Source organism: Hemicordylus capensis, chromosome 6 (genome assembly GCF_027244095.1).
Source record: "Hemicordylus capensis ecotype Gifberg chromosome 6, rHemCap1.1.pri, whole genome shotgun sequence".
NCBI classification, from domain to species: Eukaryota; Metazoa; Chordata; class Lepidosauria; order Squamata; family Cordylidae; genus Hemicordylus; species Hemicordylus capensis.
In genome coordinates this window covers 41,404,060-41,421,874 of record NC_069662.1, presented here as the reverse complement: position 1 = coordinate 41,421,874, position 17,815 = coordinate 41,404,060, and the positions used below count along the sequence as shown (strand labels likewise).

At 44.5% G+C, this 17,815-nt stretch overlaps 1 protein-coding gene across 5 annotated transcripts; it reads right to left on the bottom strand.

The window, feature by feature from the left end:
* Nucleotides 1-975: 975 nt before the first annotated feature.
* Nucleotides 976-17,769, bottom strand: CBX1 (chromobox 1). 5 transcript variants are annotated; one of them, XM_053263995.1, is made up of 7 exons: nt 17,435-17,562; nt 15,871-16,004; nt 14,071-14,135; nt 9,627-9,797; nt 7,699-7,876; nt 4,992-5,086; nt 976-2,404 (listed from the first exon to the last, which is right to left on the bottom strand). In XM_053263995.1, the coding sequence occupies exons 4-7, from the start codon at nt 9,764-9,766 to the stop codon at nt 2,260-2,262; spliced, it is 558 nt and encodes a 185-aa protein (XP_053119970.1). In that variant the 5' UTR covers nt 9,767-9,797; nt 14,071-14,135; nt 15,871-16,004; nt 17,435-17,562; the 3' UTR covers nt 976-2,259. The 5 variants fall into 5 exon arrangements, with proteins under 5 accessions (XP_053119970.1, XP_053119969.1, XP_053119968.1 ...); XM_053263994.1 differs by lacking the exon at nt 14,071-14,135 and adding an exon at nt 11,800-11,880; XM_053263993.1 differs by lacking the exon at nt 14,071-14,135 and having other exon boundaries at nt 17,435-17,561.
* Between the last annotated feature and the right edge of the window lie 46 nt (nt 17,770-17,815).

Genomic DNA, 17,815 nt, shown 5'->3' with positions numbered 1-17,815 from the left:
AAACCCCAAATCCACAATCTCAGAAAATTAGAATATTACATGGAACCAAGACGACAAGGATTGTAGAATAGAATATCGGACCTCTGAAAAGTATAAGCATGCATATGTATTCAGTACTTGGTTTGGGCCCCTTTTGCAGCAATTACTGCCTCAATGCGGCGTGGCATGGATGCTATCAGCCTGTGGCACTGATGAGGTATTATGGAAGACCAGGATGCTTCATTAGCGGCCTTCAGCTCTTCTGCATTGTTTGGTCTCATGTCTCTCATCCTTCTCTTGACAATACCCCATAGATTCTCTATAGGGTCAGGTCAGGCGAGTTTGCTGGCCAATCAAGCACAGTACACTGTATACTTTTCAGAAGTCCGATATTTCAGAGTGGTGCTGGTAGAAGATTTAACCCTTTCCTCATAGGCTGTTTTTAATGTGTCGTTCCCCCCACCTCCAAATTTTCTTACCCACAGGAAAGCATCTGGATACAATTTATTTGTATCCATTAACAGATATCCAGAATAACCCAGATACAATTTTTAGATTGTGAGCCCTTTGGGGACAGGGAGCCATCTTATTTATTATTTCTTTATGTAAGCTGCTTTGAAAACTTTTAGTGGTATATAAATATTTGTTGTTGTAATTGCAAAAATGGCCCACAGCAAAAAAGTTATCACCTCCTTCAGATCAATCACAGCCCTATCCTCATCACTGGAAAAAATTAGAACCAAACCAAACCAGATGTTTTATTGCAAAGGTGGAACAATGCTTGCCCAGTTACAAGTGCAAAACATGCAGAGTTGCGTGACAGTGCAGCCATTATACAATTTTTTGCACTTGCGCAAATTTTATGTTCCACCATGTAACATTGTGCGGAATATCAGCCACTGTCTCCTTTCTCAAATCCTGGCTACACCTCTTCACATTGGGAGATACGTGAAAGACAGGCCTTGGCTAGAGGAAGAGGAAAAAAGAAGATCAGGATTATAAATCTAAAGTTTTATTGAGACAAAAAGACAGTTCAGTATGAAGTTAAAATTCAAACACTTATGTTTTAGACAACATTTTCACAGAAACCTAAAACACATGCTTTATTTTAAAAAAGGTTTGTACAATACAGTTCTACATACATACCACCCTGTGGAGGAGGAGGAGGAGTTGGTGGCTTGCTGGGGTGTGAGCACATTCAGAGGTAAAATTATGTCCTTTGTAAAAACAAATAAATCTACTAGATTGAAAATGATCTCAGTGGAGGACCAGGGCAAGGAAAGCAATCACTAATGCCCAAGTCTGAAGAGAAGACAGCTGTTTACAGAATGGTTTGAAATCTACATTGTGCTGTAGGGGTAGATTTCATCCCAGCTTTCCTTCCACAAAACATCTGGATTCTCTTAGAGAAAGCTTAAAGTCCGGGGGGGGGGGGAGAGACAGGACCCCACGGGTGCTGGTTGGATAGAAAGTAAAGATGCAGAAATAGTAATACTATAAGAAAACTTTGCCATGTAATTTGGGGACAAAGTGCCTTCACTAGAACTAGCAGGCCAAAACATCTGAGGATGCTCCTCCTCTCCAACTTTACAGGTCAAGTGAAAATTAATCTGGTAGCCAGCTGTATTCATGGTTGAAGTCTCATGAAATGGTAACTTTAACACTAAAGACATGTACGTTCTGGCCTCTCCATTAGCAGCAGTTGATACCACTTCCAATAAGAGACATGTATTTTGTCAGAGTTGTGATTCTGGATACAAAACACTCCGAATCACTCCCTATCTCAATTCAGTCAGAAGGTACCCTCCCCTTCCCACCCCCAATGATACACCAATAATAGCCAAAAGAAAAGAAAAAAGGAAAAAAGAGGAAAAAAGAAAATCTACACACATGCTAAGCTGTAAAAATGCAGTTAACACTATTGGGGAGGAAGGCTGTGAGTCGGAGAGATGGTCTTCGAAGCCTCCACCTGCTGTCCCTTTTGGCAGCCTGTCCAACCTCCAGGCTCCGTCCTGTGTGGAGTTGTTTTTGCTTCATCCCCCAAGCAAGGAACAGTTGGGTAACAGCCGTTCTACCCTCCATCCCCATGTATACATGAGAAGGAAGGAAGGAGCAGCTTGTTGAGGGCATAGAAGTTGTCCTGTTTCTACAGTGGGCATCTTCCCCAGCCTCCTCAGTTAAGGGCCTGTCTGCTTCCTCTCATTCACGCTCAAACCCACAGTCTGATGTTTTAATACAAAAGTCGGCCAGAGGAGGGATGGGGACAGAAGAGCAGGAAGTTTAGTTCTTGTCATCCTTCTTGTCATCGTCCTCTGAAGGGTAGGAGTGCCATGTCAGCCTCTCCTCATAGAACGAGATGACCACTTGTGGGCATTTAATGTTTGCTTCCTTGGCGGGGACCAGGTCAGCTTCATCAGAGTTCTTCCTACAGAGCCATGCATAGAAAGGAACAAGCGGATTTAACCCAGAAGCAAAGCATGAAGCTGCATCAGTTTTGACAAATACAGATGGCTGAAAGAGCCGTCATATCAGAATACCTACTATGCATAATTTTTTTAAAATTCTCCCATTATCTTTAGTTTTTATCTTCTTCACAAAGTAGTACAGAGAAGAGCTGGTCTTGTGGTAGCAAGCATGACTTGTCCCCTTAGCTAAGCAAGGTCCACCCTGGTTGCATATGAATGGGAGACTAGAAGTGTGAGCACTGTAAGATAGTCCCCTTAGGGGATGGAGCCACTCTGGAACAAGTAGAAGATTCCGAGTTCCCTCCCTGGCATCTCCAAGATAGGGCTGAGAGAGATTGCTGCCTGCAACCTTGGAGAAGCCGCTGCCAGTCTGTGTGGACAATACTGAGCTAGATAGACCAATGGTCTGACTCAGTATATGGCAGCTTCCTATGTTCCTAGCTTCTGGGAATTCAGAAGCAGCCTAAAAATGTACATATTGCTATTCAATGTGTACATGAATAACCTTAAGAACAGTTAAGATTACTGCTGCACAATCCAGCAATAGTTAAGTGCCATTTTGCCCCAAGAAGCTTGAGGGATATTGTGGGGATAGCTCTGAAACACTACCCACTATTATTTTGCTTTAAAAAACAGCTCAGCATTGCCCTTTTCAAAGGTTGCATCCCATCCTGCTTACACAATGCAAGGGAATATGGGCACAGCCACTGTTGAGTGTGCACGGAACTGGTCTGGGGCCATGTAAGAAGCCTCCGGACCAGTTTGGAATTGGCCGGTCCAGCACTGGGGGTGGTGGTGGAGGAGTGCTTTAAGGGCGGGAGGGTAGTACTTACCCCTCCCGCCGCTTTTCCCCCTCCTGCGCTGCACTTTGGTGCAAAGTTTTTGGGGCGGCAGAGTTCCTCCCTGCCGCCCAGTGGTTGTCTGGAATAAGGAGAAGTTGCCACCACACATGCACCCGTTGCGGCGCGCGCATGGCGGCAACGGGTGCGCACGCACTGCGATGGGTGCATGCATGGCGGCAACTTCTCCTTATTCCAGACAACGATGGGAGCAGGGGCAGCAGGGAGGAACTCTGCCGCCCCAAAAACTTTGCACCAAAGTGCAGCGCCGGAGGGGGAAAAGCAGCAGGAGGGGTAAGTACTACCCTCCTGCCCTTAAAGCCACACTCCCCCCAGTGCCGGACCACGCCTCCGTGGTTCTGTGCACATCCCTACCAGTTTTCCTTCCCAGTACAGGACAAAGGAGGTAACAGAAGCAACACAATCCCCACAAAGGTGGCAGTGTAAACAGAAGTGAAGAACCATACTGCTGAACTTAATGTAGAGCTAATAATAATTTTTTAAAATGTTGTTCGCCACCCCATAACAATTTGTTCTTTGGGCAGCTCACAACACAATGGTAAAAGCATCCAACACATAAAACAAGACAAATTACAATATAAAATATGATGCAAAATTTTGTTGTTTAAATTTATTTTTTAAAGCCTGAGTGAACAGAAAGGTTTTCACCTAGCATCTAAAAGAACAGAGATGATGTCAGGCGAGCCTCACTATCAAGGTTATTCCATAGATGTGGTGCCACCACTGAAAAGGCCCTCTCCCTAGTAGCCACTTGCCTCAGTTCATTTGGCAGAGGCACTCTGAGCAGGGCCCCAGAAAGGTTCTTAAGGTTTAAGTTGGGACATAAGGTGGCAAGGTGCTCTCTCTCAGGTAAGTAAGATAATCCCAAGCTGTTTAGGGCTTTATAGGTAAAACCAGCACTTTGAATTAGGCCCAGAAACGGACTGAGATCTACTGATGTTTGATCAAATAGAGACAAATGTTTAGCTTATCCCACCCTTTTCACAATCTTATCAGACTTCCCAATGTATCTGGATGAAGTTGGCAGTAATAAAAACCCAACAATCCAAAACCACACAATCCGGTCACTCTGAGGTGCCTGAGCATTTAAGGACCAGTACACCCAACCACCAGCCAGAAATTCAGAACTTGGAAGGTGAGAAGATGCCCCATCCCTAGTTCACAGTGCAAAGTGTAATGTAGGGCTTAACAGTCCTGTATCTGCCTGCTCCATGCACTTCCTCAAGGATGGATGAGTTGTGGAAATAGGTTGAGAGAATCAGTCATTTTAACTTATGAACACAGGATGCTTTCAAGTGATAATTGTACCCGATACAACCAAGAAGTCCGCTTCCAATTTTTATATAAACTAGTCTTGAAGATTAGAATTTCCCCTCCAAATTAGTTTATTCCAACATTCTTTTCAGCAGAAAGCTAAAGGAAGAAAAATTCAAGAGTTTGCAAAGTCACCAGACTGCAAGTAAAATGCATATTGTAGCTAGGACAGTGTCCAAATTTTAACGCTGGAAGAACAACGATCCTACCTGTGGGCCCAAACCATGGACCCCCATGCTATTAAGGCACCATGAACACTCACACTATTAAGCAGCAGCATCCCCTCAAATTTTCCTGTCAAGATTTCCATGGCATAACCCTCATGTCTGGTTGGGGATACAAAAAGGAAAAAATGCAAAAGCCTGGGACTCACCATTTCATCAGGAACATGAGCTCTCCACTGGAATCTGTGGCACCAATAATCCGCTCTGGTTCAAACCCTCTTGCAAAGCCTCGAGGTTTCTCAGCCTGAAGAACAATATGGGACCATCTGTAGTTGTCTTTAGGAAGTGGCACAGAGAAAATCTGGGCATCAAGCCTGATTTGCACAACTGAATGCCCAAATCAGAGAGCATACTTTGTGTGTATTTACATGTAAATACATATAAACATTGTAAGAATTAAACCAATTTCAATTTTTAAGTGCTGCATTGGTGCTGCACCAAGGATCATTATAAATTCTAGCACTGTGAAAGGGTTTGAGATCTCTAATAAAATTCTCAGCATTTTCACACAATTATGATTCCAGGTCATCTGGAGAGGTCCATCTCCAGTTACCACCAGTACATCTGGTGGTGACTTGAAACTGGGTCTTCTCTGTAGCTGCTCCTGACCTATCGAATGCACTCCTAGTAGATATCCACAGTTCAGGTTTGCGGTTGGCCTTAAAGACTTGCTTGTTTGGCCTGGCCTTCCAAGGTTTTTAAATTGTTTTAAAGTATTTTAATTGATTATAAATTGTGTTAAAATTGTTTTTATAGTGTTTTAAGTAGTGTATTTAAAATGTTTGTTTTTATGTTTTTTAAACTAGTTGTGCACTGCCTGGAGCCTCTGGATGGGGCGGTTTACAAGTGTAATAAATAATAAAATAAACAATCAATTCCTTTGCCTGGGGGCGCAAAAATGTTTGCCAGAGAGGAGCCAGCTTTGCGGTCCAAAGGGAGAGACAGAAATGTTCATGCCAGTAAGAGAGAAGAGATCCCATTATTGGTGATGCATGCTGGTCTGTTCCTTGATTTGAATGGAGAGGTGCCAGGGCTCAAGCCTAGCTGGAAGTCCCTGGCAGTGAGCCAAATCAGAACCTTTCATCTTATTTATTTATTCGATTTTTATACTGCCCTTCCGAAATGGCTCAGGGCAGTTTACAATTAAAAAACAAAAATCATTGAAAACAATTAAAACAAAAATACAAATATAAACACCAATTTAAAAACATCTTAAAAAACAATTAAACTATCAAAACAATTAAAACCCTGAAAACCAGGTTAACATTAAAACAATTAAAACAAATTAAAAACCCTGAAAGGCCAGGCCAAACAGATGGGTTTTAAGGGCTCTCTTGAAGGACAGTAAAGAATTAAGATTACGAATTTCTGCTGGGCGTGCATTCCACAGCCCAGGAGCAGCTACAGAGAAGGCCTGCCCTCTGAGTTGCCACCAAACGAACTGGTGGTAACTGGAGACAGACCTCCACAGATAACCTTAACATGCAGTGGAGATCATGTAAAAATCTTTGCATTCATACTAGTATAGATACCTTGTGGAGCTGAGCCCTAGCACTAAAAGTTTCCCCAGCTGTATTCTGGGAAGCCCTAACAAATTTAAGCCATGTATCGAAGGAAGGCTTTTAGAGAGAAGGGGGAAGAATAACAGAACAAAGAGAAAAGGAAATGGGGAGAGAGAGAATTGGAAATGTTGAGTGGGGAAAAAGAGGAGGAAAGAGGGCTTGGCTCTAAGAAAGAACAAAAAAGTTAAAGGAGGGAAGGAGAAGATGACAATAGGAGTAAAAGTAAAGTGTGCCCTCGAGTCGGTGTAGACTCCTGGCGACCACAGTACTGTGTGGCAAAAGAAGGCCAGGAGTAGCAACTGATGAAAATGCGGAGAGGAGAATTAATGGCAGAACAGGGAGCTGTTCATTCAGGAGAGAATGAACAAAGCATGAGCTGAACAAACAGGAAAGAATGGAAAGAGCGGTGGGAGGACCAGGCAGAAGAGAAGTGCAAATTTGGAAGAACACGTCTGTGCAGGTATTTGGGTTGTTAAAGAAAAACACAGACAGACAATCCCTACAGTATAGTTGAAACATGCTGTTTTTATTACCTCAAAAGAAAATGGTTAGATGGACTATACAGGCAAAATTGATGGCAATTTTTTTTTTTTTAAATATCCAAAGTACTGGGCACATGGGCTGCTGCTCTCAAGCTAGTCACACAGGAATAGCATGACTAGGGCCATGGCCTTTTGCTTCCAGCACCCTTGTGTATCACATGGACACTAGACCCATGTATCAGAATGTCCAATTTCAACAAATGTGTACCACAACCCTGGTGCCACACAGAGATGGGCACTCTCAGCATGGTCAGATCTATGCAGTACCTGCCATTTCCAGTGCAGGTACTGCGTGGAATAGGCCATGCTAAAAGCACCACTGCTGGGTGATGCCAACATATAATACACATTCTGAATTGGACACTCCAATACACAGACCTAGTGGAAACACAATACTAGGTGCAGAGGAGACAGCTAGAAGATATTAAGGTATATTCACAAACCTGGTAATGCATGCATAAACATCCCTGCATGAAGATGTAGATGGGCTGCAAGCTGAAGCTTTACGGGGAGACTGGCTCAAGCAGTACCACAGGCAAGAGACTGTGGCAACTATCTTCCTGAAGGCCCCTGCTGAGGCAGCATTGTTGTACTGCATGGAACTCCAAGTTATTCAGCTCTACAATAAAGATCTGTCCTCTTTCTCAACCACTACTGTACTTCAGGTTAAAAACAGCCCTTTTTTGTCTGTCTTGAATTGCCAGCTGTAAGCAGCCCTTGCTGGCCACAGTTCTTGAAAGAATCTGCCTTACCTCTTCTTTCTTTTTCTTTGGTCTGCTCTCCTCCCCCCTGTCCTCAGAATCAGACTCAGCCTTGCGCTTGCTTCCCTCTGACTTGTCACTCTCGTGAGCTGTTTTCTGGGACTGCAGGAACTCGGCAATGAGGTCAGGGCAGTCAAGGTTCTCCTCTGGCTCCCACGTGTTATCTTCACTGCAACCACAGAACTCTCATTAGCTGGGCAAGACTGCAAAATACCAGATTGTGTAAGAAGAGCTTCTTATGCAAAAGGGTCATTTTGCTGCATGCTTCCATCACTTGCTTAGTCTCAGCAGAATAAAATACTTTGCCTAGATATAGGGTCTGGTAATTCTTGATACATATAAACAGTAATGAATTTTCTAGGGGTGAGGAAGAATTAAAACTGCAAAATTTGGTAACCAGAAGCATCTTATGCAGGAATCCAGAATCCTGGCTGAGATTCTCAACTGCTGAGATTTCTGGGGCTGCAACAGCAGACCTCACCACCACCACCATACATGTGACCAAACCTAATCATGTAGCACTGTCTGACTCGAATCCTATGGAGTGCAACAGAATATAGGCAAAACAGGAATGACTGGGGTACAGTGAAGCTATCAGGGTTTCAGCTGTCTGTTATTCTATTCTAATCCTGAACTCCTGAGATGCATCTAGATATGCATTATCAGAGAAGGAAAGAAAGTGGAAGAGCAGACAAAGATGCCTTCTGCAGCAAGTGCTACCTATGTCTGAACAAGCACACCTGTTTTTAAAATCAGCAAACAGATAAATGCTTTTAGGCAAGACAGTCCCCTCTCCTACCTTCCTAGAGTGCTACCAGACATGGACACCATAGGCCTATAGTTAGCAGATCATCCCCCCCACACGACTCCATAGGACAAAAGTAACGAGTGTCTATTTGTTCAGAGGCTGAAACATCTGTTACATTCAAATATATATTCAAGTACCCATTAACGCATGAGGATTCATTAAGTCTCTCCAATAACAGCTAGACTAGAACCTAAGCAGGTATCTCCAAGGCTAAGGCAGAAAGAACTTTGGAGGAGATAAAGGAGATCCCACACCTGTTCCCAGATTCCTTTGCCAGTCTCTCTAAAACAGGAAGAGGAGATGGGTTGTGTTCCATCTGAAGTATCCACCGCTCCAGGCATATACAGAGCAGGATACAAAATGCAAAGCATGCTTGTGCAGAGCCACTTGGCTGTGGTGATTAAGAAATGCTTTGGGTGACAAGACAGGGAAGATTTGGCAGACTGAAAGAGCTGGATCTTTCAAGCCACGGATGTGACACAAATGACTAGCATGTAGGTAAGCAGCAGTATTCCCTCTAATTTGTATCACCAGTGAGCAGAAAGAGTTTTATTCTGGACGGCACTATCAAGGCAACATGCACACAACATCCTCTCTCTCACTCTCACAGGGAAACAATGTATATTTTTTAATTTCCCCATGCCCCCAGAAATAATTAATGGAGGGAGGAGGATGGGCGGCAACAGCGGCTCCCACCTGGCAGCCCAGAGAGACTGGGGTAAAAAAGTTTTTAAAATTGCAATTAAAAAAAACCAATTTTTTTACCCCAGCTCTGGGCTGCCTGGGGGAGCTGCCATCCCTCCTCCTATGGAGGTGGCGGCCGAGGCCCAGCTGGGAGGAAAGGGGGAGATGGCGACAGCGCAGCCAGGAAGAGGGGGAAATGGGGCAATGTTTCCCTTCCCAGCTGGGGAAATGAGGTCCTGGGCAGTTGGGCGGCAGTGGCGGGTGCAGCAGAGACTATGTGCCTCCCAGAAACTGCTGTGTGGGGGCCCAGGGGTTGCTGCACGTACACACCTTAGAGGGAAACCTGGTAAGCAGGCCACTAATGTTATTGGCTATTAACTAATGAGAACAGATTTACAAAATTGGATAAAAGAGAAAGCAGCCTTACTCTGAGAAGCCTTTCCACTTGAGCAGGTACTCCACTTTGCCTTTCACCACTCGCCTGTCAAGGACCTTCTCCACCACATATTCTTCTTCCTCTTCTTCTAGGACTTCCTCCACTTTCTTCTTGTTCTGCTTTTTTCCCATTGTGCTCGCCAGTTTTGCGGTTTAAAGGAGGCTGGTAGAGGGAGACACAAACCAACCAACACAAACATCAGGATGGGAACTGCAGACTGGAAAGCTGCAACTGTCAATTTTCAAGAGAATAGATTTGAGACACTTTAAAGATGAAATTCTAACATAAGCTTCATGATCTGATGAAGATCTTATTTCATCAGATGTGAATACCTGATAGGGTCCCGTCCCCCCCCTTTAGGTCACATGCATACAGTTTTTCATTTGTATTGTTCTTATTATGGACTGGCTGGCTGACATAACACACAGGCAGTGTAGAGTATGAGCTCTGTTCTAGGAAGCAGCCAGGAAGCTAACTGTGTTTGCCTCACAACAGTGAGCAGCAGTAACGGGGCGGGGGGGGGGGAGCAATTCACAACTCAGTGTGCAGGGAGGGGAAACGATTTTTGTTTTTTCCCCTCCCTGCAAAAGTAGTTTTTGTGTCCAGGAATATGTCCGTGAAGGCTGCACAGTCCTCAAGGCAAGCTTTATGAACAGTTAGTTTCTTGGCTGCTTGTGAGGATGGAGCCATGCCTGTGTGGCATGTCGGTCATTGTCATGTGCATTTCTGATTATATTTTCTTTCTTGTATCTGTTTTCATCACTGTACGTTGTTTAACAAAACACTTACACCAAAGAAGAGACAGATCCACTGTAATCTCTACCCATGTGTGTAAGCAAGAATAGGTTTAACACATCTCAATAGCAGAGATACAACACATCATCTAATATATGGCTACTCTTCTGGAATCTGTCACCAGCACCATTTTGCCTCCTTACCTCACTGCTCCAGAAATTACTCCCTAGTATTATTTATTTATTTGTTTGTTCGATTTTTAGACTGCCCTTACAAAATAGCTCAGGGCGGTTCACAAACATCAAAGACCCTTTAAAACAATTTAAGAGCACTGGAAGGCTGGGCCGAACAGGTAGGTCTTTAGGGCTCTCCTAAATTCCAATAAAGAATTCAAATTACGGATGTACTTAGGGAAACTGAAAAAGGTGACCACAACAATCACAACTATGCACATATGCTTAGTGTGCTCCAGCTGTAAAAGCCAGACTGCTTTGTTGCCTAAATGTCAAGGTCTTGGGTGCAAAGGCAGTGGGACATATACAAGCAGCATCCAGCTACAGTCGATGGTAATACTTTGGCACAACTGTAGACAGCTCTGCACCAATGTTTTCTTCCCAAAAGAACAGGCACTGCAGAGAGAATTGATTTTCATGTCAGAGAGCTCTGAAGTTCTTCAGGCTAGCCCTTTATGGCAGGTGCAAGAAAAATTTCCCACCACTTTCAAACACAATAGGATCTGTGTGTCAACACACAACACGTGTGGCATGGGGAAAAGTTGAATCCAGGAGTTGGTGGAGGCACCACGAGGGCACCCAGCAAGCATGGAAGATTAAACAGCTTGTTTCTTCTAAAAATGAAAAGTTACAGTCTACTGGAAAAAGAAAACTGCACTGGCCTCCTGCAGGCAAAGCATCTCTCAGCAGGAGGATGCACTTGTCTCAGTAGGGGTCTGATAAAATGCAGACAAAGGGGCTGTCAAGCACAGCCAGGGTTTAGAGGAAATGGAGCTACTTTGCAGTGAAGAATGGTTGGCTAGGGAGAGACCTGTGCAAAGCTGCAGAATGGGGAAGAATTCTTAAGGACATGCTTTCTCTGTAGGCTTGAACTGGTCTGCTTTGCCTCCCAAACCTGCAAACTGTAGTTCTCAGGGGAATAGAATCCCAAGAATTAGCTGCACATTCACAAAGCTAGAATTTCCAAAAGGTCCTTGACGGAGAAATCATGATAGATAGTTGGTTTGCAATCAATCTAAATCTGTACATCATCCTCCTCCCCTCCCAGGAATAAAGCAGATTTTCCATGCAGTTTTGCATAGTTTAGTAATAGTCATATCAAGGCTAAGAATTTCTTAGTCTAAGATATAGGAAAATACATCTTGCTACCTTGGCTGCACCGTGGGAAAGGGAAAACAAGCAGGAATATATTATACCTTGTATAAATGTGGTTTAAAGTGTAACAAGCTCCATTTCTAATCAGATACTAAATGTTCAACTGGGATTACCCTAAGTACCTAGAAACACAAACAGGCTAGATTAATTTAGAATACTTGTGGTGGTGAGGAATTTAATTATTTATTTACTACATTTTTATACCACCTTTCTGCCTTGCCAAAGGCACGCAAAGCAGTTTACAATATTAAAAGAAGCAAATAATAGATTAATAAAACACTATCTCAGGCTGTTGGTCTTTTCAGGAGCTGAGGACAAGGGCTCTCTGGCCTGGGTGCATCCTTTCTTGCCCAACCAATTTAAGTCCCAAACAAAGATTTCTATGCATTATTTTGATACTTCCTAAATAAAAATGCATACTAATTTAATCTGCCCCTTTTCCTTTGTCGTATAGCTGCCCTGTCTCAACCCACGGAAGAGAAAATCTCAACTAGAAGTTAAGAGGTTGAACCAGAACCCTAACCCAGTGTTTTTCAAGAGACTGAAGGTAAATATTGATGCTCTGACTGGTAGATCAGATCATAAATATTTATAATTAAAATACTGACTGAGCAGAGATCAGGTATTTACTGTGCATACTACTGAAATAAAAGAACATGCAGAGGCATCAGTTGATGACAACTTGCCCGTCCCTGGTTTCCAGTATCAACCCATGAGTACATGAACTATTACGCTGTATGATGAAGATAGTTAAAAAAACAGAAAACTGTAAGGAAACTAAGAAAAGCAACGGATCATAAATTCAGTGTTAAGATATTATACGTTTGTTTTAAATTCTAATTTTAAACCAGTTTATGATAAAATAAAAGTATAGCTGACACTTTGAACACATCCCCTTTAAAAAAAGATCATTAACGTTTATCTATCCCGATTATGACTCTGAAGTCATGAGAGCTGAGCATTAATTTGAGATCTGTATATCAGGCACATTCCTCATTGGCTTTAAAGATTAGAATTATTTTAAAACACTCAGTACAATCAGAGATTCTCAGGATTCCAATGAGAGAAATGACTCCCCCACCATGATTAAAGGAGCAGAACAGAGGCGAAGCTTCACAATTTTAGTCGATTCTACACACCTTGTTATCTAAACTGAGACATTTATATACACCATGTGTGTTCTGCAAGGGGAAGGGATGAGGGGAGAGAGGAATAATGTACAACATACAACCAAAAACATACTATTACCTCCAAAATGCTTTCTGCAAACAAAAAGGTTGCACTGAGGTTGGAGCAAATATATCAGAAAAAACAGGTTCCTCCAACATATTTGCCCAAATCCCACTGCAACAATACTCCAATTCCAGTTTTTGCCTTAACCTCAATTCACTGATGCATCCTCTATCACTAGGCAAGGAGCAGCTTCACAAGGGCTCAGTTTACTTTAATCCAGCTCTCAGTGGTGCAGTCTACTCTTCAGGATCCAGAGCACCTTTTAGGCAAAAGCCAACATGCCTGCTCATAATGCAGCCCTGACAAACTTTACCACCAGTATGGTCTGCTCCCATCTCTTCCCCACCATCAGTCTCTTTCCCTATAGATCTTTCTTCCCTCACATTTCCCTAACCCAGTTGTAGCCTCATGCAGCTGCTGCTTCAGCACCCCATTCTGTCATTCAAAAACACTTATCCAGTGTTGCCCCTTTATCTACCTCCCTAGTACTGCAACCAAGCAGGTGCCCCTGCACCTCCCAACTTTCTTGCACAAAACCAGTGACTAGGAGCAGCAAGTTAACCTGTTAGCATAGCCAAAATAGTAAAGTAGTAGTGAGTAGTGAGACCAGGATGCCATTTATTGGTGCAGCTAGTTTTCAATATGATACATGCAACCTTCTGAGTTATTCTAGTCTCCCTTGTTGGTATAAGCAGGCCCTATGGCCAAGGAGTTTGGAGAAATTCTGTGCATTTGGCTAGTAAACAGCACTCATTTCCAGGAGTTGCAAAATTAATATTCCTTGAGGGGCTCCTGAAAGGATGCCCGACCATGCTTATCATCAACATAGGTCCCCCAACACAGTCCACTTTAAATGGGATGAATCATGTTATGTCTAAGCATACTGAACATGTGGATGGTGCTGTGCAGAACGTGTTGCGGAGACATGGTTTCAAATCCCTACTCGTATACTTCAGAAGCTACCTGTGGACCAGTCACAACTTCACATGACTGTTGTGAGGATAAAATAGAACAAGCCCTATATATCGCATTCTGAGTTTATTGGAGGAAGAGCAAGATACAAAATACCTATTTCTTACCACTTGTGTCCTTATTCGCCATGGCAAAATGTCACGTGACACTTATGGATGCATCCCAAAAAGTGCTTCAATAAAAGTATTTAATATAACTTCATGCAGATGAGTAGATCTACATAGGAGTTGCCTCCCCACTCCCCTGGTATATTTCTTGAGATTCTCTCTATTTTCTAAATACGAGACTCATTTCACTGCCATTACACACTAGGATTGTGCACTTCAGTAAAGTCTGATTACCAATGTCAAAAATCCCTGCCCTCCACCCCCACTAGGAGGCAGATTGCAGGGCAAATGCCCTGGTAGTGCGGTGACAGTCCTTTAACTGCCCACCCGGCACTGGCATGGGGGTGGCTGGCCAGTGCAGAGATTCTCAGGAGCTTCAGGGACGGACAGCGAGTGACACAGGACAGCCTGGGAAGCCGGTGTGGCTGCTGGGAGGACACATGGGCATCTGGGAATGGTAATTCTGCTCAGAGTGTTTCCCATGGGAGAAGGATGGGCATAGAAACAAGCAGAACTATCATCCCCAGCCACCCGCGTGTCCTTCCAGCAGCTGCTCAGGCTTATCAGGTTACTCTACCGTCACTTCCTGCCTGCTCCTGAGAATCACTGCACTGCCCAGCTGCTGCTGCACCAGTACTGGGTGGGCAGCTAAAAGGCTACCATCACCACACTACCCAGGGCATTTGCTCCACATTCTAGTGCCTCCTGGTGATGGGGGCAGGGATTTCTGACATTGGAAATCCAACTTTCCTGAAGCGCACAGTCCTATTGTACACTTACCTATTAGCTCCTTCTTAACCAACCATGGTTTATCTGCTTATGGCCCAGACTAAATCATACACTTATTACAAATCACCTTCCCCCACCTTTATTCATTTCTAGGCATAGACAATCATTTCTCACCAATAAGCAATCTCTCCCATCAAAGTACTCTTACTAACTAGACAAGAAACACCTCTTTAAAGTGGTGTTCTCTATTAGATTTAGCAGGAAAGGAAGAACTCTCAATTCAGCCCAGCACAGCATCTCTCCAGTGGCTGTTGCTGGTGTCTCCTGTGCATGTTTGTTTTAAGACTGAGAGCCCTTCTGGGATACAGAATCATTTTCCCGTCTCTTTTGCTATATAAAATGTTTTTGTTGTTGAAAGTGGTATATAAAAACCAAACATTTTAATAATATTTAACAACAATATTTGCAAGCCTGTCTTTCACAAATTATTCACTCCTCCTCTCACAATACAGTACACCCATGAAGACTGTTAATTAACTTTCCCATGATTTCACCTCTTATATTTCCCTGCTCCTTCATGGTCTGCATGCATACTAATATTTCATCCACCCACTATTATTATACTCACATGCAGACTCCTACCTTACTCAGCAATCTCCATTCACTGTGTAAGAGGTAGGCTCATTTGGTCCTCCAGATATGGTTGAACCATAACTCCCATCTACAGTCTCAATAAATTGTGGCTGGGGATGCTGGGAGTTATAGTCCAGAAACAGCTGGAGGGCCATGTTTGCTCACCCCACTCTATGTGCACTAGTCACTAAAAGTAAAGGTAAAGTGTGCCATCAAGTCAATTTCGACTCCTGACGCCCACAGAGCCCTGTTGTTTTCTTTGGTAGAATACAGGAGGGATTAACCATTGTCTTCTCTCATGCAGTATGAGTTGATGTCTTGCAGCATCTTCCTGTATTGCTGCTGCCCGATATAGTACCAGTGGGAATTTGAACCGGCAACCTTCTACTTGTTGGTCAAGGATTTCCCTGCTGTGCCACTTAAGCTGACTGCACTTACCTGGCTTTAAATCCTTCCAACTGATATTGTCTCACAAAACATTGAACTCTATTGTGCGGTAGCCTACTGAGAAACACTTCAGCCCACCTGGCACAGAAATCGCAATTCCAACTCTCCAATGAACTGTTCACTACCTAGGAAACACTTGTATTAAAGAACTGTATACAAGTCTGTAAACTAAGTTCATACCATTCGTGGGGGGGGGGGGAACAGAGGACATATCCCTCCTAAATTCCCACCCCCGCTACCCCTGGTCAGATGTGAACTACCTCAGGGCTCAGCAAATCCCAGGTGTAGTTTACCAAAGCACCTGGAAATTGAAGTGTGGCACCTAAGCCGGGCAGATGATGGACTGAGCTGAGCAGCACCTTTTTTGCTCCCTCCTCCTCCAGCCTGCTTCCATCCATCACCTGCCTGAGCCAGATAATGGATGGACACAAGGAAGCAGCTAGGATGGTGATGGTGGGGGCAAGCAAGGCTGCGGAAGTCTGTCCGCTTATGGGATATTTCTGCAAGGCCTTGCTGAGGGCAAGTGACGTCTGCCCACCCCTCATGGAGCAAGAGGATATTGCTGGCTGACCAGACAATATGCTAGTGCACACATAAAACGCTATGAAAAAGGTGAACTAATAGACACACAAATTATGGAGTAAGAGGGATTATCTCTGTTTAAATTAGACATCCAAAATCCTGAAGGCTGATATGTTAGTCCTCATCCTACTTCCAAAGAAAATTTGTCTAGTCCTTCAATACCATCTTCAACATTAGCTCCTCATAGAACTACTTCTCCCAATAAAGTACCACTTTACCCCATTCCACTTAGCCATTCCACTGAAGCAGAGTCCCCTCCCCAAATATTCCGCTGCTCAGCACAGAAGACCAGCCCTATAATTTCCATCTTCCCTGCCCCCCTTTAAAAAAAGGCTTTGGCGTCCATACACACAGTATTTTAAGGAACACCCCTGTCTCCCTCTTGCTCCATTATACACACTTGGAGCCACACTCTCTCACCACTTCTGGAACAACTCCCTCACATTCTGGACGACCCACCTCCCAACTTTTTCTTCTCCTCCATCCTATAGACTTCCTCCCTACTCGGAAAGGGTTAACCACTTTTTATGCACACACCTCCCATCCCGCCTCTTACAGCAGTCGTCCCAGCCTACACAACCCTTTTGAGATTCCTCTTTGTTAACACACAGACACACACACACAGTCTGAGAAGCATACCCTGCGCTCGCCCCCCCCCCCGCGACTCCAACACATCTATGTACAGATGCCCACCCTCCCCGCAACTCTCCCTATTGCACTCCCCTGGAGCCCCCCTGCAATTTCGTGCACACCGCTTCTGCCCTGCCTCCCCGCACCGCGCCCCCCACCCCTTGCAACAGCCTCCCGCCACAAATCTGGAGAACCCTGTGGGATCCCAAGTACCCTTGTATTGTAACCCCACACACGTGCGAAAGAGTCCCCCCGTGTTGTACCCGTCCTGTTTCTTCCTCTCCCCCCGCCCCCCCAGGACGGACCCCCTTCTGATCAGCATCTTCCCTTCTATTTTGCACACCTCGTGGCTCTGCTGCCCCAGGATGACCCCCCCATCCCCCTCAGCCCACCCCTCAATATGGCCGCCCAGCCCTCATAGCCCGCGCGCGCTATGTGCCCGAGAGCCTCCCCCTCCCCTTTTTCGTTTGTTTGTGTGCGGGAGCGCGTGTGGTTTTACCTTGTTCAGCCCCACCAGGAATGCACGAGGGGAAATAAAAGGCAAGCAGCCGCTGAGGAAGAAGGCGCGAGCAGCAGCCGGGAGAAGCCGGCCTTGTTTAAAATAAAAGAGAAAGACGGTTGGACAACGGGCCTCTCGCGTTCGATCCACCTCCGCCAAACAAAAGAGCGCTGCAACCCCTCTACCCGCCGAGGCACACTACGCATGCTCCCCCTCCCACCCTCC

What these genes read in the sequence shown, in the direction of transcription:
- CBX1 (XM_053263992.1), bottom strand. Translation starts at nt 9,766, where the DNA reads ATGGGAAAAAAGCAGAACAAGAAGAAAGTGGAGGAAGTCCTAGAAGAA. An exon ending in CAAAGAAAAAGAAAGAAGAG is followed by an intron (nt 5,087 to 7,698) that starts GTAAGGCAGATT and finishes ATTGTTCTTCAG; the next exon opens with GCTGAGAAACCTCGAGGCTT. An exon ending in CTCATGTTCCTGATGAAATG is followed by an intron (nt 2,405 to 4,991) that starts GTGAGTCCCAGG and finishes ATGGCTCTGTAG; the next exon opens with GAAGAACTCTGATGAAGCTG.